Source organism: Lontra canadensis, unplaced genomic scaffold (genome assembly GCF_010015895.1).
Source record: "Lontra canadensis isolate GAN:19392208 unplaced genomic scaffold, GSC_riverotter_1.0 scaffold8, whole genome shotgun sequence".
In the NCBI taxonomy this organism is placed as follows: domain Eukaryota; kingdom Metazoa; phylum Chordata; class Mammalia; order Carnivora; family Mustelidae; genus Lontra; species Lontra canadensis.
In genome coordinates, this window is record NW_022631002.1 from 11,714,865 (window position 1) to 11,740,916 (window position 26,052).

Here is a 26,052-nt window from a genome sequence, read left to right on the forward strand (position 1 = left end):
AAAGACTACTGGAATATACAAAAAAGGGAAGAACCCATCCCCCATATGAACACACAAAATAATTTCTCCGATGCCTTATGCTTAACAACACAGAATACTGTGTAGTGTGGACTGTTTCTGAAGAGCTTGAAAAATTCAAAACCACATTATTTTCTATTAATTTCCTCTTAGGAATAAAGGACAAGTGTAGAGAATGCTTTTTGGAAAACACATTGCATTTTTATTTGTGCTTTTTTTTTAAGATTTTATTTATTTGTCAGAGAGAGAGTGCACGCACAAGCAGGCTCCCTGCTGAGCAAGGAGCCCGATGAGGGGCTCGATCCCAGGACCCTGGAGTTATGACCTCAGCTGGAAGCAACTATTCAACCAACCGCTCAGCCAAGGAAGGCATCCAGGTGTTGCCACATTGCATATCAATGAACTTTTGTACTCTGTTATATTAAAATCCATTGGGGGCCCCTGGGTGGCTCAGTTGGTTAAGCATCTGCCTTCAGGTCAGGTAGTGATCCTGGGGTCCTGGGACCAAGCCCTGCATTGGGCTTCCTGCTCAGTGGGGAGTCTGCTCCTCCCCTTCTCTCTGACCCTCCCCACACCGCGTGTGCTTTCTCTCTCTCTCTCAAATAAATAAATAAGTTATTTATTTTTGAAAGATTTTATTGTTTTATTTGAGAGAGAGAGAGAAAACGAGCATTTGAAAAATAACTGGCTCACTGAGTCATGAAGATCTTTCAAGTGTTAATAGATTTCATTACATAGTGTCAAAGGACAGCAATAATATCACCACCGGTCTCATCAGAAAAGCTTTAAGTATTCGGAAGCAGACACAAGTCTTTGCCAAAACTCTGATCTTCACTTGAAAGCTCATTTTATCATTGAGCAACAAATATAGTCAGTTGTTTTCCTTGAAGTGACAGCTCTCTTCATTCATTTCTGAGAAAATGTCTGCCAAACACTCAGGCTTCGTTTGACTGTCAGCCAATCCAGTAAAAATGGTGTTTCATGAGAAAAGCAGCCCGTTTAGCTCACCACTGAAAAAGGATTGCAGGAGTGATTTTCCTGGAGACAATCATCAGGCCCCTGCCTGGGACAGAATACTTGTATGTTCTTGTTTCATCAGATTATTAAAAACACACATTCGGGGCACCTGGGTGGCTCAGTTGCTAAGTGCCTGCCTTTGGCTCAGGTCGTGGTTCCCAGGGTCCTGGGACTAAGTCTCACGTGGGGCTCCTTGCTCCTCAGGGAGTCTGCTTCTCCCTCTCCCTCTGCCTGCCTCTCCCCCTGCTTGTGCTCTCTCAAATAAATGAATAAAGTCTTAAGAACAAATACAAAAACAAGACATGCTCGGAAGGTTGAGACTTAATACAATTAATAATGTTTACTGCTCCATTACGGTCATTCTTAAGTAAACCAAGCATTCCTTCTCTACAATTACATGAGAGCACAGAATGCAATGAGGGCTAGTTCAGTGGGGTGCCACTCTCTTCAATCCTGCGGTGGCCCCAGGAAAGCCCCCCTCCCCTCCAACTGCTTTTGCAAGAAAGTAATGTCTAAGTATTATTATCAAAATAATCTTGACCTCCTGGATTTCCTGCTAGTATCCTGGGAACCCCAGGAGTCTACAGACTACATTAACAGCATAATCTTTATGTGCCATTATCACACCTAAAAAAATTAACATCGTTTCCTTAGTGGTATTCAAACATCCAGTTGCTGTTCGTATTTCCAAATCCTTTTTTTTTTTTTTAAGATTTTATGTATTTATTTGAGAGAGTGAGAGAGAGCCCACAAGCAGCGGGGAGGGGCAGAGAGAGAGAGAGAGGCAGACTCCCGCTGAGCAGGGAACCCACTCCAGGACTCCATCCCAGGCCCCTGGGATCATGATCTGAGTGGAAGGCTGATGTTTAACCAACTGAGCCATCCAGGTGCTCTCATATTTCCCAATTCTTTTCAAAAACATCATATATTTCTTTAAGTTTTTATAACTCAAGATCCAAATAACTCCATATCGTAGGTTCTCCATCCGTATCTTTTCTTTCTTTGCCGTTTATATGTTGAAAACACAGTGTTGTTTCTCCTAAAGAATTTCCACATTTGGATTTTCCTGATCATGTTAAATTTTAATTAACAACTTTCTGTTCCTTTATCTGGACTCCAAACCTTAGAAGGTCAATGTTTAGGAAGAATTTTTGGCCACATATTAATAGCGATTCCCTACTCCTTGCCAGGTCTAAAAATGATTCTTTTTCTAAGATATTTAGTGACAGGGGCACCTGGGTGGCTCTGTCGGTAAGCATCTGCCTTCGGCTCAGGTCATGATCTTAGGGTCCTGGCGTTGAATCCCATGTGGGCTCTCTGCTCAGCCAGAAGCCTGCTTCTTCCTCTGCCTCTGCTGCTGCTTGTGCTCCCTCTCTCGCTGTCTCTCTCTGTCAAATAAATAAATAAAATCTTTTAAAAATAAAATTTAAAAAAAGATACTTAGTGACAGGGTCGGGTTTTTCCACCAGGTGTCTTTATTTTCTACCCCTCGATTTAGCATTCCTGCAATCAAGGTTTATCAGGCACCCGTGAAGACACAGCTGTGAGCCACACACAAAGCTCCCTCCCCTTGTGAGCTTACATTCCTGTTGGAGGACAGGCAATAAACAAAAAGCAAAATATACAGCGAGTCAGGTGGCATTCACCACTAAGGAGGACCTATCAGGAGCGCTGTGGTGGGGTGCATTTTGGAACAGAGTGGTTAGGGAAGCAGGTGAGGTTTGAGCCAAGACTCTGCAATCAGGTATGAGGCTCCGTAATCATAATTCCAAGACTCTATCAGCAGACCCCTAGTGGGAGATGTCCTTGATTATTCCCAGTGTCTGACAACACCACTCCATCTGGTTTCCATTCCTCCCAGCAAGCCAACCTGCTTCCCCCTTTCATACCTGAGATGATGGAAGGGAATGATACCTGATCACAGCTTCTCCTTCCTCATCTGGGGGCTCTGAGAAATGGCCTTCAATCTCTTTTTCTCTCCCTGCAAAATTACAAAGTAGGAAGCCCACAAAAAATTCTCCCAAATCCGAGCAAAGTAAACACCTCGTGCTTTTGTTCCTCCATTTTTAAACGTAAATTAAACATAAATGGAACAGCTTGAACCTTGCAAAATCCAGTTATTTTACTGAGCATCTGACAAGTCTATCTTTCTCCCTGGTAAGTGAAGGATTCTCACATGGCCAATGGCTTAGAAAGGTTTTATCCAAGGAGTCCCTGGGGATACAGGGACTGTTTCATTTTTCTCTGTCTTTCCAGTCCTATGCTTGGGATAGATAAGGAATGAAAAAGATGGGGTGCCTGGGTGGCTGAGTGGGTTAAGCCTCTGCCTTCAGCTCAGGTCATGATCTCAGGGTCCTGAGATCAAGCCCCACATTGGGCTCTCTGCTTGGCAGGGAGCCTGCTTCCCCCTCTCTCTCTGACTGCCTCTCTGCCTACTTGTGATCTCTTTCTCTCTGTCAAATAAATAAATAAAATCTTAAAAAAAAAAAAAAAGAATGACCGGAGCAGGAACTTATGATGCTTGAAATGCAGCCATGACCAAGATCATCCAATTTTGTAGTCCTGTCCACCTGAGGGTACCAGGCGCTGCCTGTGCAGGCTGCCTTTTGCCTCAGGGGGTGCTACCAGCACCACCAAACATTTCTTTGTCACCAGAGGGGAACAAGATGTACCCATGCCAGAGGAGGGAGCTGCCCCCTTAGCTTGTTTCTCCTGCTCGCCAGATCTTGGCTCTGCAAAAAAGTCATCCTCAGGGATGCCTGGGTGGCTCAGTTGTTAAGCATCTGCCTTCGGCTCAGATCATGGTCCCAGGGTCCTGGGATTGAGCCTCCCTGCTCAGCGGGAAGCCTGCTTCTCCCACTCCCTATGCTTGTGTTCCCATTCTCACTGTGTCTCTCTCTGTCACACAGATAAATAAAATCTTTAAAAAAAAGTAATCATCATTCTGTTATACGCAACTGATGAATTTTTGAACTCTACATGGGAAACTAATGATGTACCAGATGTTGGCTGATCGAATTTAAATTAAAAAAACAAAAACTAAAAAAAAAAAAAAAAAACCAGAATGAAGAATAGTTTGTAAAGTGAAAAAACAAAATCATAGTCATTTTGAATAAGTTTCAGTACTGGATGCATTATTTTTGTAGAGGATTTAGAGATAATTTCATATGGATCAGAAAGACATAGGTAGGGGTGCCTGGGTGGTTCAGTTGGTTTAAGTTTGTGCTTTTGGCTCTGGTCATGATCTCAGGGTCCTGGGATGGGTCTCTACAATGGGGTCCCTGCTTAGCGGGAGCCTGCTTCTTCCTCTCCCTCCGCCATTCATGCTCCTGTTCTCTCACTACTCCCTCTCTTAAATAAATAAATCTTAAAAAAAAAAAAAAAAAGACATGGGTATGAGTACTATTGGGCCAAGTATTATTACAAAATTAAGCAGTTGAATCAAAGAGTCCCATTTTCCATGAGTGGATCCAGAAACAGAATGGATTGTGGGGTCTCTTTGGTCCAAATACTTCTTTACAAATGGAAAAACTAAAGCTTGGACTTCTGGCCTCCAGAACTAGGAGAAACACATGTTGTTAATGGTTTCAGCAGCTCTAGTGGCTTAAGAGATAGGCCCTTCTTGGATGTGACTGTTTCTCTGACTTTCCTTGTTTTTGATGATGTTGACAGTTTTGAGTTCTAGTCAGTTTTGAGTTCTAGTCAGGACTTTTGTAGGATGTTTGGCATTTGTTTGGTGTTTTTCTCCTGATTAGATAGGAGTTATGGGTTCTGGGGAGGAAAGATAAAGGACCATTTTCATCATATCATGTCAAGGGCACTGTATCAATTTCCTAGGGCTGTCATAACCAGGTACCACTTAAAGCAACATAAATTTGTTCTTTCCTGGTTCTGGAGCCTGGAGGTCTGAAATCAAGTTGGCAAGGCCATCCCACATCTGAAAACCACAGAAAAATCCTTCTTTGCTTCTCTGTAGCTTCCAGTGGTTTCCCTAGCTTCCTTGGCTCCTGCTGTAGCATGTCGGGCCCTGCTTCCTCTGTCACACGATATTCTCAGCTCTTGTCCCTATGTCTCTTCTCCTCTTCTTACAAAGAGACAAGTCATATTGAATTAAGGGACAACCCTACTCCAGAATCACCCCATCTTTTTTTTTTAATTTCATTTATTTATTTGACAGATCACAAGTACGCAGAGAGGCAAGCAGAGAGAGACAGGAAAGCAAGTTCTCTACTGAGCAGAGAGCCTGATATAGGGCTCGATCCTAGGACCCCAAGATCATGACCTGAGCCAAAGGCAGAGGCTTAACTCACTGAGCCACCCAGGCACCCCAGAATCACCCCATCTTAACTAATTACATCTGCAATGACCCAATTTCCAAATAGAGTCAAATTCTGAGGTCTTGGGAAGGACATGAATTTTGGGAGGATACTCTTGAACCCATGCTATCAACATGATTTATGACTGTTGGTGTTGACCTTGGCCACGTAGTGTTTGTTAGAGCTCCCCACTGCAAAGTGACTCTTTTCTTATCCCCTCTCCATACTTTATTCTTGGCAAGGAAGTCACTATGAACAGTCCACATTTTTGGAGTGGGAAGTTATGCTCCCTATCTTTAGGGTTGAGTACCTACATAACTTATTTGGAATTCTTCTGCATGGGGAGCTTGTTTCTTTTCCACATTTATTAATTTATTCAATCAATCCAGCATATATGTATGGTTGTATCAGAACTGTTAATTCGTACTTCTGTTGTACTGACTAGGTACATGGGCAGTTCCTTTTGCCTTTAGTCTTATACACTCCATTCCCAAAGTTCCTTGGGTCAGCACGACTTTCCCCCATCTCCTTCAGTGAGTTTGCTTCATACATTTAGAAAAATATAGTTAAATCCTCTTGTCACAGCCTGCATTCTTTGCTGGGATCTTCCAATCCCCTAAATGATATTTTTTTTAATTTGTTTGCGGTAAGGTTCACTCTTGGTGTTGTAAATTTCTGTAGGTTTTGAGCATTGCGTAAGGTCATGTACCCACCATTACCAAGGTATACGGAATAGTTCTACCACCCTAAAAATCCCCTGTAGTTCATGTATTCCTCCCTTGCAATTCTAGTCCCTGGAAACCACTGGTCTTTTTACTGCCTGCCTAGTTTTATCTTTTCCAGAATGTCACATGGTTGGAATTATATAGCATGTGGCTTTTTTCAGATTGATTTCTTTTACTTGGCATGATGCATTTAAGATTCCTCCGTGTCTTTTTGTGACTTTTAGGAGCTAAGTATTCTCTTGTTTTAATGCACTATGGTCGGCTTACCCACTCACCTTTGGATGGACATCTTGGAGATGTGGAGTTTATGGAGATTTTGAATAAAGCTGCTGTAAACATTCACGTGCAGACTTCTGTAGAGACATATGTTTTCAACTCAATTGGATAAGTACTTAGGAACATGATCGCTAGATCATATGGTAAGACTATGGCGTTTCTTTGTAAGAAGCTGTCAAACTATCTTCCAAAGTGACTGTACCATTTTGCGTCCCCACCAGCAGTGAATGAGAATTCCTGTTGCTCTGTGTCCTTGTCAGCGTTTGATGTCAGGTTTTTTTTTTTTTTAAATTTTCATCATTCTAATGGGTGCATAGTGATGTCTTTTTTTAACTTGTAATTCTGTGATGACAGGTGATCTTGAGCATCTTTTCATATGCTTATTTTCCACCTGTATGTTTTCTTTGGTGAAGTGTTCAGATCTTTTGCACATTTTTAAAACACGTTTTTGTTTTCGTATTGTTCAGTTTAGGAGCACATCTAACAAGCAAATCTCGAGTTCAAAATACTATTCTCCACTAAAAGGAGCCAGAAGTCCTTGGAAAAGTGGTTGGTTACTGGTGTGAGAAGGAGGAAGACAAGATGAGCCCGGAGCATCTTATAGTTCTAGAAAGTAAGGCAGTGCTCAAAAATAGCTGTGGGTGTCTAAAGGGCAGAGAAATCCATATGACAGAGGTCTCCAGTGGCCAAAGCCAGAACTGACTGAGCAACAAAATAATAACAGTATTAGATTATAACCTGTGGAATAAAATAAGTATTCATCAGTCCATACTGGTAATATATAAATAATTGAGTAGGTAAATAAATAAATGAGGCAGAAGGACGGCTCTTCCTTAGAGAATAATTCTAATCAACTAATACTGAGGGAATAAGGGAAATAGAAAATCACCATCAGAACACACAATACCACAATAACAATGACTGCAGGCAATATCCACCAGTAGAAGCTAAGAATGGTGGATGAAAGTGAGATGAAACAGGATATTGGTACAGTCTTCAAGTATCCACCCCAAATATTTGCTAATTAAAAAGAGAAAAATGTGGGACGCCTGGGTGACTCAGTTGGTTAAGCAGCTGCCTTCGGCTCAGGTCATGATCCCAGAGCCCTGGGATCGAGTCCCATATCAGGCTCCTTGCTCGGCAGGGAGCCTGCTTCTCCTTCCGCCTCTGCCTGCCATTCTGTCTGCCTGTGCTCGCTCGAGCTCTCTCTCTCTCTGATAAATAAATAAATAAAATCTTTAAAAAAAAAGAGAGAGAAAAATGTTATTTCGCAGTGCAGAAACCCCACAGACATGACCTAAACCAAGTGTTCAAAGTAAACGTCACTGCTAATAAGACATACTGACATCTGAAACCGCTGATATGATATATGGAGAAGGGCATCGCCCTTCTGTGGCATCCTTGCCAGAAACACATGACCTCAATATACTCATGAGAAAACAACAGACAATCTAAACTGAAGAACATTCAATAAAGTAACTGACAAGTACTCCTCAAGATGTCAAGGTCAGAAAGACAAGAAAAGACTAAGGAATTGTAACAGATTGTAGGAGACAAAGGAGACAAGACAACTACTGGCAGAATGAGATGATGGATTAGATCCTGGACCAAACAACTCCTCTCCCCATCCCCAAAAAAGAGGACTTTATTGGAAGAGCTGGTGAAATCAAATTTGCACCAATTCTCTAACTATATTGATGAATATTTTTACTTGTTCTTAGTTTTGACAGCTGTCCTATGGTTATATATAATGTAAACACTAGTGAAAACCAAGTTAAGGGTATATAGGAACTCCCTGTACTAATTTTGCAATTTTTCTTGAAGTCTAAAATTATTTCAAAATAAAAGGTTAAAAGTCATTTTGATACTCACCTTTTATCTGTTAGTTATATGAAAATCTCTTCCTCTTCTGGCACTGCAGTGGAGTGGATGTATCTCCAAGCTGCTGTCTTAGTTGTACCTCCCAAAGGCCATTCCACCACTGCTCTGTAAGGTCAATGACTTCTGAACTGAACAAAAAAAAGTGGGTTTTTCGGCTTTAGGCGATGTTATGTGGTATACTGTGTTGGTGGATCAAATATTCTGTGAACCTCCAGACAGTAGGGTTGGCTGAGGCCATGGAGGCAGGAGAGGCAATCCCAGATGCATATAACATATGTTGTGTTGATCTCAGCCCACATAAATTGCTCCCCTTTCAGAGTGGAAGCAGTCCATTGTAACTGACTTGTGACTAAATGGCTGGTTGGTCTCCTTGAGGAATGGTACTATGTGGGGGATTCAATGTGGCAATAGGGTGAATGCCCAGCAGTGGCGGCCCAGATCAGCCTTAGTGAATGGTTTCCATGCTGGCGGATCCATTATTGGCCTCTATCCATGCTACCATTGTGCCAGCACTGGAGTGGTCTTTGACCACTGATATCATTGGCCAATGATAACTGGCAGAATCATGCTATCTGCTTCATTTGGTCTCTTCCGTGTCAGATACTGGCTGGTGGGCATTAACGTGTGATACCTGTGCTACAGAGATCCCACTTTGTGCTTACTCCTAGAGATCCATCTACATGCCTCTTCTCCAAACCTCTTGGACCCTGATTTTCCAATCTTTCTCCTTAATAGGACCTTGACCACATAGTCAAGCCATTCGCCATTGCCCAGGAGCCTATACTTATTCTTCTACGGGGCCATTTTTCTTTTTACAAAAGGGGATGATTAGGTGCATGACCTGCAGCTCTGCCAACTGGAGGGACTTTCTTTACCCCTAGGTGGAGCCCTAGTGTAGCAACAGTCTGTTGGCTCACACCCTCATACTGAGCCTACCCATTCATGAACCGAGCTTGAACTTTTCCTTCTTCTATCAGCTGGTCATCAAAGTTCCCCTTATGGCCATAAAGGTGTGAGCTGAAGGAAAGGTGCTGGCCAGGTGATGGTGAGTGACCTGGGGATCCAAGCCGTCTACCTGTGCAGCTTAGTTTGCCTTCTGGCCCTGGTTGTGCCCAATTTTGCCCATTACTCTTTTGTCTAATGATGGGTTGTTTTGGACCCACCTGCCTTTATGAATTGGTGAGTCTGATAGAATACAGTCCATGGGGATGCCTGGGTGGCTGAGTCAGTTAAGCTTCTGCCTTGAGCTCAGGTCACAGTCCCAGAGTCCTGGGATTGAGTCCCGCATTGGGCTCCCTCCCTTGCCTACTGTCCTCTCTCTCTCTCTCTCTGACAAATGAATGGATGGAATCTTAAAAACAAACGAACAAACAAACAAACAAAAAACAAACACAGCCCATGATGCCCAGTTCCAGACAGGTAGCCACTTGATGTGCTCACACTCACCATCATAACCAGGACCTGGTAACAGGCCAGGGGCACTTTATTGAATGGTGTATATAGTCTCTCTTGCAAATGTCATGACCCTGCTTCCAAACCTTAGGGATCTGCATTGCAGTTCTTCTTTTAGGGTTTGCCACAATCTCTCCCTGGCATCTCTCCTCAAACAACAGATACCTCCAGTACCATTAGCTACCTGTGGCTAATGGAAGCACAGATACTGAATATTTCTAAAAGTTAACAGGAAGTTGTACTGCACAGCGCCACACCTTGATCTAACAATTTACAAGAAATACAGGGACCAGAGGAAGATATCAAACAATACCACATGGTTGCAATCATCCACAAACAGAAGGTAGAAAATTCTGCACAACAAGAGACCCAGTTTCTTTAACAAATAAATGGCATGGAAAAAAGGTATGGGGGGAGGGAAACTGCTAGAGAAGAAAACAGATTTATGAGACATGTTAACCAAATGAGTTGTGTGGACTTTCACAGGATCTTGATTTGAACTAGCCAACTGTAAGAGACGTTTTTTGAGACAAGCCAGTTAAGCAACACACTGGGAGTGGAAATGTGAATTCATTCAAACGTGGCTGGGGAGAAGGACCCAAGTAGGAGTTTGTATTCGTGATTCAATTGAGAAGAAAAACAAAGCTGGGAATAGCTTTATCTTAGTAATGTTAGCAACATGCGTCTCCAAATTTGCTGTGGAAGGAAAACGGAGCTTGGAAGAGCTCCAGGAGCGGCAGCCACATCACTGCAGGATGGTTCTGAAATCCACCCAGTGGAACAGTGGAGATGAAAGGACACCCTCCTTTCCTTTCACTTAGCTGGTGAACTAGAGCAGTGCCTACTTAGATCTCCCCTCTTCCAGGGAGACTTCCGGGCTTGTCTCACTGCCCTACTCCCTCCCCACCTCTGCCTCCGTGCACTTCCCTCCTCAGAGTCCTGAGACTTGCAGGGTAAGAGAGACAAAGGGTGTGTGCCAAGGCCCTGAGCTGGGCTGGAGCTCAGGGGATACAGGAACCTAAAGGGAAACTGGAACTCAGATGCCAAGGAGGAGACTGGAAAAAGTGGGTAGATGTCGAGGACAGCAGGGACCATAGGGACATTTAAGTCCATGGCAAGGATGCTGCCTTTATTTTAAAGACCAAGGGAAGCCACCACAGAGCCTTAAGCCAGAGAGGGGCTGCTAGCCTGTTTCCCTTTGTGTTAGGTAACCCTCACCTCTTTGGGAGTACTGACACACGCCTAAGGGGTGCACGCCTGACTCACCAAGGGCTGGCAGGGCCACCTTAAGGCCGTGCCACCTTAAGCAGCCACCGCCCCCCCCACCACAAGCACGGCCATTGGGCTGGGGCGGCCACCTGGCCACCTTGCACATGCCCCTTAGGCTGCTGCCCCACAATGGCCAGTCTGCTCCAGGCTGCTGCAAATCCCCGGGGGCTGTTCCCCTGGAGGGGCTACTGCTCCAGGGGGACGCAGGTAGGTGGGGGACGGGGAAGCCCGCTGGAGGGTGGGGGGCCAGATGTCAAGCTTCCACCAGGCTCTGTGTGCTGCACCAGCTCCCTATGACCTTGAGCAGAGGATCAATGGGCTCACTCTGTGCCAAGCGTGGGTGTTGAGTGAGATGGGCTGAGGTCCCCACAGCTGCCACAAATGAGGCTGGGGGGTGTAAAATCGAAAGTGTGTGGGCTCCAGAACGCTCTCTTTGGGGCTCCCAAATGTGTAGACACATTTTGAAACAATGCCTAGGAGGTAAGGATGGTGGGGGAAGGCACCTCAGTGGCTTGGGGATGGGGCTTTCCCTTCCCATTCTTCTTTTATCCCTCTCAGTTTCCTAGCGTGCCTGGGGCAGTGTTGGAGGAAGGGCAGAGATAAGTAACTCTTCCAAGCCACTAGGGCAGGACTGGCTACGTTATGGAACCCTGTAGGGTTCCTTTCCGTAGAGTGGATCTGTCTCCTATTTTGACCCAGGTGCTGTTTTTTCCTAAGTGAAACACTGACCTTGATGGTTCTGTTTAGAAAGGTGCCTTCTTGTAGAGTGGGTTTACTTCCTGTGGGTCCACCAGCCAGGCCTAGCTGTGCTGGCCCTCCCATTGGTGTCAGTGGGGTGCCAGCAGTCCCTCCCCCACTCCTGGACCTGCCCCAGGGGGGCCGGGGGGGGGGGGGCTCTGAGTGACTCTGGCAGTTTGTTTCTTCTTTGCAGGGCGAGCTCAGCAAAGGCTTTGTGGAGGCTCTGAGGGCAGTTGTGGGGAGCCCTCATGTGTCCACTACTGCTGCTGACCGAGAGCAGCACGGGCACGATGAGTCCATGCACAGGTGTGGGGGCCCCTCCCCCATCAGAGTCCTGGGCTGTCTTCTCCCCCACCCTTTCGTTTTGGGGGGGAGGGCTGCATTCTCTGCCTCTCCTCCCCACCCATCCCTCTCCCACGTGTAGCCTCAGGCCCTGTGATACCTTGGGGCTCCTCCGACATGAGCAGGACCTGAGGATACACCGTACTTGCAGAAACTACTGATGGTCTGGTTCCAGGTGCCGACCTCCAGGCGCTGTGGTGTGGCCCCAGAATGTGGAACAGGTCAGCCGGCTGGCCGCCCTGTGCTACAGCCAAGGAGTGCCCATCGTCCCATTTGGCACGGGCACGGGGCTTGAGGGTGGAGTCTGTGCCATGCAGGTAGGTGCCCCCCTCCCCAGGCCTGGGTTCTGGCCCCCCTCCTGCCTGTCACACCTGTGGCTGCCTCCTCCCCGCCTTACCTGGCCTCCTGGGGCTCCTGACCGGCCGCAGCTCAGCCTGGAGAGGAGGTCCTATGGGAGGTGGCCTGGCCCCGGGAGGACGGAGGTCCATCAGCTCCTTGGCATCCCTTCCCACCAGGGCGGTGTCTGCATCAACCTGACACACATGGACCGAATCCTGAGGGTGAACCCACAGGACTTCTCTGTGGTGGTGGAGCCCGGCGTCACCCGCAAAACTCTCAACACCTACCTGCGGGACAGTGGCCTCTGGTTTCCCGTGGGTAGGCTGGAGCTCGAGGCCCTTCCCCGGTGCCCTGAGGGCTCCCAAGGGGGCAGGGCTGTTTCCAGGTGCGAGGGGAGCCCTCTGTCCCCGGGTGCGTACCCCAGGCCGCCTTCTGCCTGTACTCTGCCCTGCAGACCCCGGCGCGGACGCCTCCCTCGGGGGCATGGTGGCCACCGCGGCCTCCGGCACCAACGCTGTGCGGTACGGCACGATGCGGGACAACGTGCTGAACCTGGAGGTGGTGCTGCCTGGCGGCCGGCTGCTTCACACCGCGGGCCTGGGCCGGCACTTCCGGTGAGCACCCTCCCCCTCCCGGAAATGGGATTGGGGGGCCAGGCCCCTGAGGGCTCTGAGGCTCCGGTCACACACACCGGCGAACGTTCTTCACCTGTCTTGATGGCAGGCTGGGCTGACTCCCCCCTTGGCAGGGGCCTCCAGCTCAGGCCTGTGGCCAGAAAGCCACCACCTCATGGCCGGGCACTCACCTGCCTTGTATGTCCCTGGGGTCCAGGAAGAGCGCAGCTGGCTACAACCTCACAGGGCTCTTCGTGGGCTCTGAGGGGACACTGGGACTCATCACGGCCGCCACCCTGCGCCTGCACCCCGCCCCTGAGGCCATGGTGGCCGCCACCTGCGCATTTCCCAGTGTCCAGGCGGCTGTGGATGCCACGGTTCACATCCTCCAGGCTGCAGTGCCCGTGGCCCGCATTGGTGAGCTGGGGGCTGGGCCGTCTGGGTGGGCTTCCTGGAAGAGGCCCTCTTTGAAGCCTGGGCCTCACCTCACCTGCCCTCTCCTTGGCCCCAGAGTTTCTGGATGAAGTCATGATGGACGCCTGCAACAGGCACAGCCAGCTGAACTCCTCCGTGGCGCCCACACTCTTCCTCGAGTTCCATGGGTCTGAGCGGGCACTGGCCGAGCAGATAGAGCGGGCAGGTGTGCTGGGCTCCTGTGGGGTGGGGTCTCAGGCTGGCCCCGAGTGAGGCCCCGTGTGAACCCCCCCCACCCTGCCCTTGCAGAGGAGATCACCCAGCACAACGGAGCCTCCCACTTCTCCTGGGCCAAGGGTGCCCAGGAGCGCAGCCGGCTCTGGGCGGCGAGGCACAACGCCTGGTACGCCGCTCTGGCCCTGCGGCCGGGCTGCAAGGTGAGTTGGGCTGGGGTGCAGGTAGCCGCCACTGCCCACCGTCCTGCTGTCCCAAGCAGGAGGCTGAGACCCACTGTGGGCAGCCTGGCCCCTACCCAGCTGCTTCTCAGACACTGTCTATCGGGGAAGTAGTTGTCTGCCAAACCCTCAGGAGGGAGCCCCGGCCTGGGCACAGGGACAGCGCAGGTGCTCTTAGGGTCCGTGCACGCGGAGGGCAGGCTGGCTGGAGGGAGGAGGAAGCAGAAGGGGTCAGCCAAATGGAAGGGGAGACTGGGCTCCAGGCAGCATGTGTGAAGGCGTGGCCACCTGGGCCCCTCCACGTGTGCCCTGCATGTGGCCCGGCAGGGAGCAAGGTGAGAGCTGGCGAAGCCTCTGTGGGCAGGGCAGGGCACTCACTCTGGCCATGTGTCTGGTCGTCCGGGACAAACAGGCCTAGAGAAAAGCAGCTAGTTTTGGGGAGGTGAGGCCAAGCCTCCTTTGACCTTGGCCACAAGGACCTCTTACCTCCGGGCAGGCATGGGGTGGGGGGCGGGGGACAACCTCACAAACCTGCCCCCACCCAGGGCTATTCCACCGACGTGTGTGTGCCCATCTCCCGGCTGCCGGAGATCCTGGTACAGACCAAGGAGGACCTGAAGGCGTCAGGACTCACAGGTCCGCATGCCCACTGCCGGAGCACCATGTGGGAGGGAAGGGGGAGGCCTGGACTGGGGCAGCAGCTCTATCCTCTGGGTCCCCAGGATGCATTGTTGGACATGTGGGCGATGGCAATTTCCATTGCATCCTGCTGGTGGACCCAGAGGACACTGAGGAGCTCCGCAGGGTCAGGGACTTTGGAAAACAGCTGGGCAGGTAAGAGAAAACCCCTTGGCTGGCGGGGACGGGGCTGGGGCGGGGGGAAGCACCCTGCTGAGGATCTCTTCGCTGCCTCCCAGGCGGGCACTGGCACTCCACGGGACGTGTACTGGGGAACATGGCATTGGGCTGGGCAAGCGGCAGCTGCTACAGGAAGAGGTGGGCGTCGTGGGCATGGAGATCATGCGGCAGCTGAAGGCCATGCTGGATCCCCAAGGCCTCATGAACCCAGGCAAGGTGCTGTGAGGGGCTCCAAGTGCTTGGCCCACAAGCCCCCAGACAGTGGAACCTCCTGTTCTGGAACCTTCCTTCTTGTCACAGAACAGTTCTCTCTTGGCCCAGATCTGCCGGTGTCCTTGCTTGCCTTCCCCTTGGTCCAGCCCTCCCTGCTGGGGGCAAGGCTTCAGGGACTCAGCTCCCTCAGCCCTACTCTACCTGTCTGGTGTGGTGACAGGAACATGCCTTTCCTGGTGTAGGTGCCCTTGGGCCCCTGAAATAAACCAGAACCCCATTTGCAGCAGTTTGGAGATGAGCAGACGGTACCTGTGAATGGCCTCCTGTGCCTGCCCTCACCACCTCCTTCAGGTTTTCTAACCTTTGTCCTTGTCCCTCGTCCCTCCTCCCGTCTGTCCTCTGATTTATTGCAGCCTGGGAGGGAGGGAATGGTACTTAGGCTACAGAAAGTCGCTTTCAGGGACGAAAGTCCCTGTCGCAACTGCTGCTCATGAGAACAGAGAGCCTGAGGATTTGCCCATGGCTGACACCCCTCACAACTGGCCTTGACTGGGCCCAAGAACATTCTGAACATGTTCTTCAAATGGCTGCTGCCAATCAATGGAAAAGGAAATGAAATTTTTGTCCTTGTATTATACTTCTCCATGGTGTGATGTATTTTACTACTAGCTTTTCCCCCTTGAAGTCAGGATCTGCCCTCCCCTGGGCCTGCCCATGCCTTAGGATCCCTGGCCAGACCAACTTGGCCCTCAGACTTATCAGTTGTTCCCAAGCCCACGAGAGGGCGTACAATACCACAGCATCTGCGCTGGGCAGCAGCACCCAGGACTCCCCTCTGTCCAGGGCCTGTAACTCTGCCCTGGGTCCCCTCCCTACTTCCCCAAGGTTGAGATGGGGTTGGCTTGGTGTCCTGGAAGTCAGTCTCTGAACTCCGTCCCAGGAGCCTATCCTGCGGGCCCATTTCCCTTGGCCCCTAAGCAAAGGTGCTAGCTCAGCAAAGCAGGAAGGCCAGTGGGACCCTCCCATCTCACCTCACTCCCATAAACCACCTGTTGAGCTCCTTCCCTGCCTCCACCTCTTGGGCCCCTCCTGCCTCTCCCCATCAGCTGTCCAGGCCCTGGACAGAGGCCACCCTTCTGGGACTTCTCAGCCCAACTTGGTCCTTGGAAGCCATTCGAACACTGGACTGAGCCCAGTTTGCTCCTCTGTGACGTTTCCACCCCCAGGCTGCAAGCAGTCGCTGGGCTAAGGGGTGATGTGGGGGCAAGCCTCACTGGCTCTCCCCAAGCGACCAGCTCCAGGCACCATCTAAGCCTCAGCAGTGTACAGCTCACTGGCCCCATCCCCACCCGCACTTGGCTGCCTTGCCCCCAGCTCAGGGGGAAAGTCTGCAACGGAGGTGTCTCCCCTTACTGGGCACGGCTCTTCTTAGATGAGCTGGAAGAACAAACACACTGTTCACGGAAATACCAGCCCCTGAAGATTCAAGTGACTATTTCTGCCTAATTTGCTTTGTGTGTGTACTTTCTGGGGAACCATCTGGAATTGAATTACACATTTCCTGACACCATTTACCTATAGAATTTAACATCTACCGCCTAAGCATAAGGACCTTCTCCTAGGAAACTCAACACTGTTAAATGGCTGCTAGCTGAACGGTCTTAGTGAACTGCTTCTACCTAGGAAGCTCCCCAAAGTGTGCAAGGCCCTTAGCCACCTCCCAGTTCCTGCTGGTTCCCTCCCCCCCTGGAAGGACAGAGCTTGGGAGAGCTGCCTGGATGGAGCACGAATGACAGCGCAGCTCTACCTGGGAAGCCTGGACCAGCCCGGTCCACCCTGCCCTCGGAGCCAGCAATCTGGGTAGATTCTGAGAACACTGCAGCCAGCAGAGGGCTGCCGTGCGCTGGGTGGGAGTGCAAGGCGCTGGGGGTGGGGACAGGGACTGGCCCCAGGAGCCTGGAATAGTGCCCAGTGTGGGCGGTAGCCTGCCCTACCGGGTCACGACCACTTGGCTCACCCAAGGAGCTGCCAAGGCCCCGGGGCCAAAGCCGCCAAGGTGGTCACAGAGGCCTCTGCCTGCCGGCCCAGGGGTCAGGCAAGGAGATCTCCAGGGCCAGTTCTGCTAGAGGAATTAAATTTAGAACAGGGAGACACAGTTGCCAGGCAGAAGCAGGAGGTGCTGTGAATAGAACAGTGCTCTTTGCGGGGACGGATCTACGAGGCAACCTGCTCTGCATGTGCCAGAAGCTTCCGGGCGGATTGTCTGCCCCTCACAGTGACCTGAGGTGTGCGGCTCTGTCCCCACTCAAATGCGATCCAACCTGGGGTTCAGGTTCAGAAGGGCCAAGTTGTCCCCCCAAGATCATTCTGCCCAATAGAGGAGCCCACCTACAGACAGTTTACAGCTCATGCTCTTGCTACCCTGGGAAGGGTTGGTCCCCGGGGGCTGGGGGGAGGATTGGGGGTTCCCCACCCCAGGTGGGTCTGACACTAAGGCCCAGGCTCAGACCCACAAATTCTTTAGCATTTCTCTGAACACTCCGAGCGTGCCTGTGCCTCGGTTCACATCCGCCCCCTGGCCTGCGGTGCCCTTGCACAGAGTAGGTGCTTCAGGAACTGACTGCAGAGCCAGGGCCTTGGGGAGCCAGAGCACTCTCCAGGCAACAGCAATGGAGAGGCCCCAGGAGGGGTGTGAGCACAGAAGCTGGGAGGCATCTCCCTCCAGAGCCTTCCTTCACAGGCTCTGCAGGCGGCTCTGGAATGCCGCTCCAGGAGCCTGTCTGGCACAGGGACAGAGGCCAGGCATGCACTGCTACCCCCTGCTCCGAGCTTCCCGCCCAGCTCGAGGTGTGCCAACTCCTGCGAGCCCGGAGTGGCTGGTTCCAGTTCAAGGGCTCTGAGCTGGCTCAGCCCCAAAGCAGGGCCTCCTTCTCGGCCTCAATGAAGCATGCCCATGAGTCAGCACCAAGATGCAGACTGAGCAACAGGGGAGGCAGGACGGAACGTGGGATGGGGAACTGAGGATGAAGGCGGGGACTGGGCCGATACCTGAGTCTGCATCCTTGCAGCCTCAACTGGCTGCAGGATCTTTTGCCCCCGCAGATCTTTCCTGAAGAGTTCTGTCACAACCACTCCGCAGGTGATGGCAGATGGAATCCATGATGCTTGGGAGGGTCAAAAACCCTGAAGGACTCAGGTCTGACCTGCCAGGTTCCCTCTGCCCAGGCATGACTGCTCTGAGGACCACTCCATACTCCTGTAGTGCCATGTAGCAGCCTGGAGGAATGCTAAGGAGGTAGGTGAGGGAGTGGGGGACAGGCCTTCAACCCCCAATTCTTGAATGTGTAACAATACCTCATTAAAATAAAGTCACACAGTGCACCTTTTATTAGACATTTTAATACCATATCAAAACACCTTGACTAATGAAGAAAGCTTTTCCCCCAAGCTTTGAACATTTTTTTAAACATTTTATAAGGGTTTTTTTTTGTATTTTAATATATAAATACAGAAACCTATCTTGCATGGGCTGATGCCACGTGTGAACATCAATGGCTAAAATGTTCTCAAACAGAGTGCCTGAAAACAGGGATAACTGTACATATTCCTTTAATAAGTCTTTTGTGTGTTTCTGGAAACAAAAAATCCACAAGGGTCTAAGAAAAATGTTCTGGCATTTTTGCAGGACACTTGTGATTATTAAATCCTCTGAACTGACCAGAACCAGGAGGGAAGGAGGGAGAGATAAAGGGTAGGGAGAGGAAAAGGTCCTTGATAGGTTGGGTTTTTTTTTTTTTGGCAATGAAGTTACATATCAGGGTCCCAAGGTGAGATATGTGCAAAACCAAGCCAGAAAAATGGAGGGGGAAAAAACAAAAAAACCCCCACAAAACAAACAAACAAACAAAAAAAAAACAAAACCAAAAAAAAAAAAAGAAAAAAAGAAAGAAAAAACACCCAAGGCAGAGTGGTTGGTGATAGACAGGGCCAGGGTGGGGGTGGGGCTGGGATGGCGCTGGGCACAGGAGGAGACCGTGTGCGCGGCCCTGTTCGTCTCTGTCACTGAGTGGGCTCTAGCTGGGCAGCAGACAGCAATCTGTAAACATCACGAGGGAAAACACCAGTCGACACTAGACTTTTTTTTTTTATAATTTTTTTTTTTTTTTTTGTAAACACTTTAGACAGACCCACAATGCCTTTCAAAGGTGTAAAAGAAAATGCCCTTTCCCTCCTGGGAGGAGGGCTGAGGGGAAAGATAGCAGTTGATTCTTCTCTCAAACTCGCTCTCATCCAATTTGGTGTCCTCAGGGAGAAAGGGAGAACCATTCTCTGGAAGTCAGTGCAGAAGGGGTGCCCTGTTCCCACTGGTGTCCCCAGCTCAGCTCTGCCCGTGTCCGATGCCTCCTCTCAGGAACGGGGGCTGGCTGTCCCTGTGTGGACCGGAACATGTAAGTCGCGCTCTGGCAGCCGAGGCCGGCCGCGTGCATCCCGCTGAGGCTGGCTGGGCGTCTGTGGTTCCACTCTGGGGCCCGAAGCCAAACGTCCCGTCGGGGTTTGGACTCCCGCTCCGGCGCCGGCCCAGTCCCTCTGCCTCACTCTCACCCTTGCTTTTTCTTCTCCCCGTGTCCTCAGTTTTTGAGGGGAAGGTAAAAAGAGCAAATGTCCCTGATTTGTCTGACATCATCAGCTGTTCTGGGAGCTTACTTGGAATAAATAAAATAAACCTAATGAAAGAACAAAGGAAAACAAAACAAACAAACAAAAACAAGAGAGACAGCGAGAGAGAGAAAAGAAAGGAGTCCCCAAAACCTTTCAATGTGAGATGAGGTGGAATCAGGGTTTTGGTTTTCTCTAGGGGTTTTGTTCGTTTGCCAGAAAAAAGAAAGTGCCGCCTCAGAACTCACAAGGGGCAGGGAGGATGGGGACAGGAGAGGGTGGTCAGCAGAGAAGCAAGGCGCCCTGGGGAAGAGATGGGGAGTCAGAGCACACAGTTAGATAGGGACCATGTGTGCACATCTGGTGGAGAAGGCTGTGCCGGCCTGCTGCAGAGATTGATCTGGAAGCGGTGTGTGCCTAAGTATGGGTGAGAGTGTGTGTGGGGGTGGGAGGCAGGTGGCCTAAGGGCAGGAACAACCAGCAGTGACATGATACAGATGAGCACTGCAGAGGACAGCGTACCGTCCCACAGGCTGTCTAGTTTAATAAGTGGGATGTCCATATGGAGACAAGGAGTGAGGTTATCCCCTGCCCCGAAGAAGCAGAGACCCCGAGAAGCAGGACTTGCCCTCACCACTCCTCTAGCACGAGGCGGAGCAGGACACAAACCCAGCGTCTGGTCCTAGAGCTCGCCGCTGCTTCTCCCACCCAGCGCGTTCCACGGGATCTTTCTGAGCCTTTTTCAGGGAGACTCGCTTTAGATGTCCGGAATACATGGGTCTTTTCCCAGCGTATCTAATTCTACTGAGCAGCTTCTCCTTCATCAGGTTAGGAGTTTGTATTTGCTAGTCTTCCTGGAGAATCATACCTGCCCCCTCACAGAACCGTTAACTGATAAGATGCTCCCTTCTTGGTGGGATGTGTTAAGGGCACCTGAGCTCCCTACCCTCCAGGCCCCAAGTGACTTGACCCCAGGCCCGGAGTCCAGAGCACCCCCAGCCACGGGCTCACCTTTGAGAGGAGTCAGCAAGCAAGCCCAGCAGGGTCAGTCCGCGGGATGTTCTGGACAAGATCTGTTCACTTCAAACCATGAATCTATGCAACTGAGGCAGGGAGGTGGCAAGGGGAGACACGTTACCGTTGACCAGGCTGTTCCTTAGAGCATATTCTCCAGGGGTTAGGCTTCTGAGCAGGGGTTTGCTAAATCTCACTCATGAGGACCTCAGGGGAAAACAAGTATGTCCCCAGACACCCCCTTTTTGAAGCAAGAAGGGAGAACACCAAGACTGATGCCAGCTCAGCCTGAGGCATCGGCCCAGCAGGGTGGGTATAGGATTGGGTGGATCTGGGAGCTGCAGGAAGCAGGGAGTGTGGCCCTGAGAGGGACCAAGGCCTCACCCGAGTGGAGCCTGGATGGGGTTGGGGTGGTGGGGGTAACAGCTATCAGGGAAAGGGTGAGAGCGGGACAGACGTGCTGGCCAGTGAGACCACCATCTCTCGGGCTTAAAGCACAAGAATATGGGAACCAAGACCCAGTAGGCTGGCTGTTGCTCCAGCTCTAGGGTCTGGAGAGCCCCTTCCTCGGTCAAAGGGGCAGCCTTGAAGCTTTGTCCCCGGTGGGACTTCTCAGGAGACATCCTCCCTCCCCACTCCCGCCAAGCTCTACATGGCTTGGTTAGTTGTGGTCAGCGGATGGCCAGAACCCTTCCTGGAGGAGATGGGAAGGGGAGGACCAGAGCTTTGGCTCAGTCACGTTGCTGGGGACGGTCAGACAGGGCCAGACAGGAGGCTGACAGTGAAACCCTGGTCTCCAGTGTTTAGAGAAAGGACCATCTGAACCAGACAGGAAACAGATTGCCCCAAGAGAGCTTTCTGATTTGTAAGCCAACATCTGGGTATTTTCAAACACAGGAACCAGGTAGATAATTTGCATAATTCTCCCCTAGAGCCCAGCATTTCCATCTTCTGGTTCTGAGCTGTGCCTCCCTGGGGGGCTGGAGCAATCTGTGCCAGACCCAGGCCAAGACCCCCTCCCCCGGGGCCAACCTGGAGCCTCTCATGCACCAGCCACATCTGTGTGCCAGGCCCCACCACCGCCTCGTGGCCAGTAGCCCTGTGAGGCGGGCTGTGAAAAAGCCCGTGTGTCAGAAGTAGTTCTGGGACTCAGGGAGCCAAGAGCAGATGGCACAGAGTGTCCTCCCGTCTTGGGAAAAGAGGTATCTTCTTTCTAGCTGGAAGCAAGAACGTGGCTCGTACCGGAGCCTGAGAATGACTCTGAGCCCTGCTAATTCTAGCAGCTTTTCGTGCCGTGGCTGCCCAAGTTGTGGCTATTCCTGCCTCTGGCCCTCAGGGGAGAAGGGACAGAGGCTGCACGCACTAGCCCTCTGTGCGGCCTCTCTGGCACAGACGACAGTTCTCGTGCTGTGGAGCGGCCCGTGGAGGAAGAAAAGGCTCAGGGAGACATGCAAAAGCAACCTCCTTCCGGGTGGGATCTTAAGTGCCTCTCGCCTGCGGGGCTCCGCAGGTCTCTGTGTCAGCCCTCACCATCCAGGCTATCACACCAGAGACCTGCTCTGCCCCCACTTAGAGCCCTTGGCAAAGAGGTTGTCCCACCACCTGAGGGGACTGAACGGCTAGTGGTGAGGGTGCCCCCCCCCAGCAGCAGGGAAGGGGCCCTCCGGGATCGCAGATGGAGCTGAGCCGGCCCTGGGGGCCCTTCCATACCTTTTGTGATAAATGCACAGGCAGGGCAGCCTGGCTATCGTGTCCCCCTGAAGCAGCTCCTCCAGGCAGATCACACACTCACCCGCGTCTTTCGTCAGCACATCATCTGCAAAGGTGGGGGACAGAGGAGAGCGGAAGATGGTCAGTCACTAGCAGACAGGTGGCACAAAGTGGGCACAGGTCTGGGAACTGGTTGGGACCTTTGGGCCACCTGAAGTGGGCAAGGCTGTGTGGATGACACAGGAGCCCAAGGGTTCGCTGACCCGAAAGCCCTCCCTGCAGAGACAGGACATGCATACTGCACGTCAGTGATCTCAAGACCAAGTGGGACCAATCACCAAGAAAGTGGCCAGGGGACGAAGGGTGAAAAGGGCTCGGGAGGGGACAGGTATGTTGCAGAGGCCAGCTGCCTTCCTGAGGAGACCTTCCCCCAAACATACACGTGGACCAGGTGCCTGGAGTTCTGGTTTGGCAAAGCACGGCGATGGGGTGTGAGGCGAGAGAGGATGGAAGAGGCGGGAGCTCTAGCGATGGCTCGGGCTGGGGCTTAGGCGAGCACGTCCGCAGCAGCAGGCTGGTGCCCACAGCTGAGAACTGGATCAACAAATGGGATCCATCCATACAGCGGAGTGTCACTTGGCCATGGGAAAGGGGCGGACACGGATGTGGGCTGCAGTGTGGATGGACGTGGAGAACATCACGTGAAGGGAAGGAAGCCAGACACAAAAAGTCCCCTATTCAACGACTCCTTTCTATGAAATGTGCAGCGCAGGCCAATCCGGACAAGACGTAGGCCCAGGGCGGGGGCAGGGGGGTTGGGGGGTGACTGCTCTATGGGGCAGCGGTGTTCTTTTTCCCCTCTTTTGGTGGTGTTCTTAAGAACGCTTACGAGGAGATCTACCCTCTTGACTGATTTTTAAGAGTGCACGACAGTACTGCTAACTGCAGCCGGATCTCCAGAACTTACTCACCCGACATGACTGAAAACTCTACACCTGTTGAATAGCACCTCCCTATTTCCCCGTCCCCTTGGCCCCGGTGACCCACTATTCTACCCTCTGGCTCTGTGAGATGGACTCTTATTTCAGGTAAAAGTACAATCACGCAAGGGGTTTTCTTTGGAAAATCCTAACTAGACAGAGATGGTGGTGGTAGTAGCATTGGGAAGGTTCTAAATGGTACGATGACTCAATTTAAAAAAGAAGAAAAGGTCTCCCACAAAAAAAGGAACAGGAGGAAGCTACTGGACACCCCAGGCCCTTCGCACAGCCATGGTTGGAAAAGCCTGAGCACACAGAGGGAGCACTGTGGCTGGGGCAGCAGCCCCTTATTAAATTTCTATGACATTCTGGGCACTGGCAACTCCGCAAAGAAGCCACGGCCTCAGGACTGAAGTCATAGTCTCACAGAGGAGGCAGACAAGAAAATGGAAATGAACAGCACACGAGCTTCTAGGAAGCCTTATGATGCATAAAAGCCCAGGTAAGAAAGGATGACTGATGCCCCATCAGGGTGGGGACATTTCAGGCAAAGGGAATGGTATCTGTGCACTGGGAAGAGCGGGAAGTTTGCTAAGGCGTCTGCAGAGAGACATGGGGGCCACATGGGGTGAGAGACACCCCCAGAACGAACTCGTGTTTTGCTGCGGTGCCTAGGCTTCATGTGGTTCACCAGGAGCCTCTGGAGACGCATTCTGATCACCGGGGGCCTCTGCTAATACTGGAGGATGGGATCGCAGAGCTCAGAGATGGGGAGCCTGCCGCAGCAGTGCAGGAGGGAAGGACTCAGGGCCTGCACTAGCCACGGGGGCAAGGAGGGAGGGATGGCATGTACTGACCAGGGCAGCTGGGCAAGTGGCAGGTGCCTAGGAGAGGGGACCCAGGAAGAGAAGGTCAGGCATGAGAAGTGAGTTCAGAGCTGGGTGCGAGGTGCTGACCAGGTGTCTCCATTGGGACATGCTAATGGAAACCTCCAGGAGTCCACTACAGTCTAGAGCTGGGGTTTAGAAGAGAGACGTGGGTGACGAATGTAGATGTGGGATAGAGATTCAGCTGAAATCCAAGAAGGCAGAAGACAGAACACAAGGTTAACTCTAACATCTGAAAGGCAGGTGCAAGGGTGAGGGAAGCCAAGGTTACTCAGAAGTTCCCCAAACCACAGGAGAAATGCCAAGGAGGGGGGTGATGGATGTGGAGACAGGCGAGCTGGAAACAGGATCAGTTCCTCACTACTTGTTCTCGAGCACTGCCAATGACACACACCGAGATGGTGTGTGTTCAACTGAGCCGCAGTTTCACAAGCGAGGCAGGACGTATGTGTCATCCCTGTCTTGCCAAGGAGGACATGGAAGGCAGAGAAGTCAAACATCTTGCCTCTGCAGGGCCTGAAACCCTTCACTTGGTGCCCCCCACTGATTGTTCTGGTGGGAAGGGAAACATCTGGGGCCCAGAAAATGAGGATTCTTCAAGGCCTAGAGAGCTAAAGTGCCTTAAATCTCCCTACCAGGAACCCTGATGAAAAAGCCCAAGTTAGGAACAGTTCAGTACTGATGTCCCTGGGCATATGAGCTGTGGGAAAAGTCACTCTCAGCTGCCTGGCCATGACGACCTGGGATTGTCCCCTGCCAACATCAGGCTAACCCATAGCCCACCTGAACAGAAAAAGCAGGTGGCGCATCATCGGTCTGCCAGTGGTCACCTCAGACTCCCAGTGTGGCAAGCAGTGGATCAGCAAAAGGGCATGATCCCATGTCCTACGGCACCAGATGCCCTCCTTACTGAGTAAGCCCAGAAAACATCTGGAGGAGCTACACTTCAATGTTGAAGGCAAGGAAGACTAAAAGCAGAATGTTTTTATGTGTTTTTGAATTTACTCGCACATGCATTACCTGTAGAATTAAAAACCCCAAGAAGGAAGTGTACTGGTGTTCTCATGTGGCTCTGAAATGTGTCAACGGGGAAGATGGGTTTGGTGGACGGAGCCAAGTAACTGAGCGCCTGCAGGGAAATGCAGACTCTGGATGGTGGGGATCTGGGCGTTCACGGTAAAACCCTCAAACTGTGCTCTATCTTTGACACTTTCAAAATAAAACATTGCAGGAAAAATCCCCAATAAGGATGGGAGGAAAACCGGTCTGGCTTTGAGAAGGCAGAACTGTCTTTTTTTTTTTTTTTTAAGATTTTATTTATTTATTTGTCAGAGACAGAGGGAGAGAGAGTGAGCAAGCACAGGCAGACAGAGAGGCAGGCAGAGGCAGAGGGAGAAGCAGGCTCCCCGCCGAGCAAGGAGCCCGATGTGGGACTCGATCCCAGGACGCTGGGATCATGACCTGAGCCGAAGGCAGCCGCTTAACCAACTGAGCCACCCAGGCGTCCCTAGAAGGCAGAACTGTCTTGTAGACGTTCCTGGGTGCTGACTTCTGCCCTCCCTGCCTCAAGAGTCTCATTGGTACAGGGAGTGTGGGCCCTGGGTCCCGGTCACGCCCCCCTCTCCACACTAATGGCTGAGTTCCCTTTCTTGCGGGACAGTAAGGTTACAGATCCAAGTTATCATCCCTTCCATTTCCCCCCACTGACTGGCACCCCAGCTGTGAGGTCAAGGGGTTAGGTTGGAATTCCCTGGGTTCCAAACAGCTCCTTGCCCGGCCAGCTGTGCTATCCACCTGCACGGGCTTCTGGCCAGGGTAGAGGTGACGGAGCTAGGGGGTGGGAGCCGGGAATGGAGATAAGACTTCAGATTCGCTTCT

At 51.3% G+C, this 26,052-nt stretch overlaps 3 protein-coding genes across 5 annotated transcripts in view; 1 reads left to right on the forward strand and 2 right to left on the reverse strand.

Annotated features, from left to right (window-relative positions):
- Positions 1 to 11,777, reverse strand: part of ZFP1 (ZFP1 zinc finger protein) — a 42,338-nt gene extending 30,561 nt beyond the window's left edge. For 2 of the 3 annotated variants that reach the window (XM_032853954.1, XM_032853950.1), the window contains exons 1-2: positions 11,684 to 11,777; positions 2,950 to 3,016 (exon numbers count right to left, since the gene is read on the reverse strand). The gene's annotated coding sequence lies outside the window, so the exon portion shown is untranslated. Of the gene's footprint in view, positions 1 to 2,949; positions 3,017 to 6,343; positions 6,468 to 11,683 lie in introns of those variants that run through there. The other variant, XM_032853951.1, reaches the window with a different exon arrangement.
- On the forward strand, positions 11,052 to 14,966 carry LDHD (lactate dehydrogenase D). Its single transcript, XM_032853948.1, has 11 exons — positions 11,052 to 11,161; positions 11,886 to 11,998; positions 12,210 to 12,351; positions 12,550 to 12,691; positions 12,828 to 12,987; positions 13,205 to 13,404; positions 13,499 to 13,627; positions 13,711 to 13,838; positions 14,402 to 14,492; positions 14,579 to 14,690; positions 14,774 to 14,966. The coding sequence occupies exons 1-11, from the start codon at positions 11,084 to 11,086 to the stop codon at positions 14,937 to 14,939; spliced, it is 1,461 nt and encodes a 486-aa protein (XP_032709839.1). The 5' UTR covers positions 11,052 to 11,083; the 3' UTR covers positions 14,940 to 14,966.
- A 4,097-nt stretch (positions 14,967 to 19,063) lies between these two features.
- ZNRF1 (zinc and ring finger 1) overlaps positions 19,064 to 26,052 on the reverse strand; it is a 97,403-nt gene continuing 90,414 nt past the window's right edge. The window contains 3 exon segments of the mRNA XM_032853956.1: positions 19,064 to 19,357; positions 20,595 to 20,686; positions 22,308 to 22,413. Of these exon segments, the coding sequence (XP_032709847.1) occupies positions 20,629 to 20,686; positions 22,308 to 22,413 (164 nt within the window). The 3' untranslated portion in view covers positions 19,064 to 19,357; positions 20,595 to 20,628.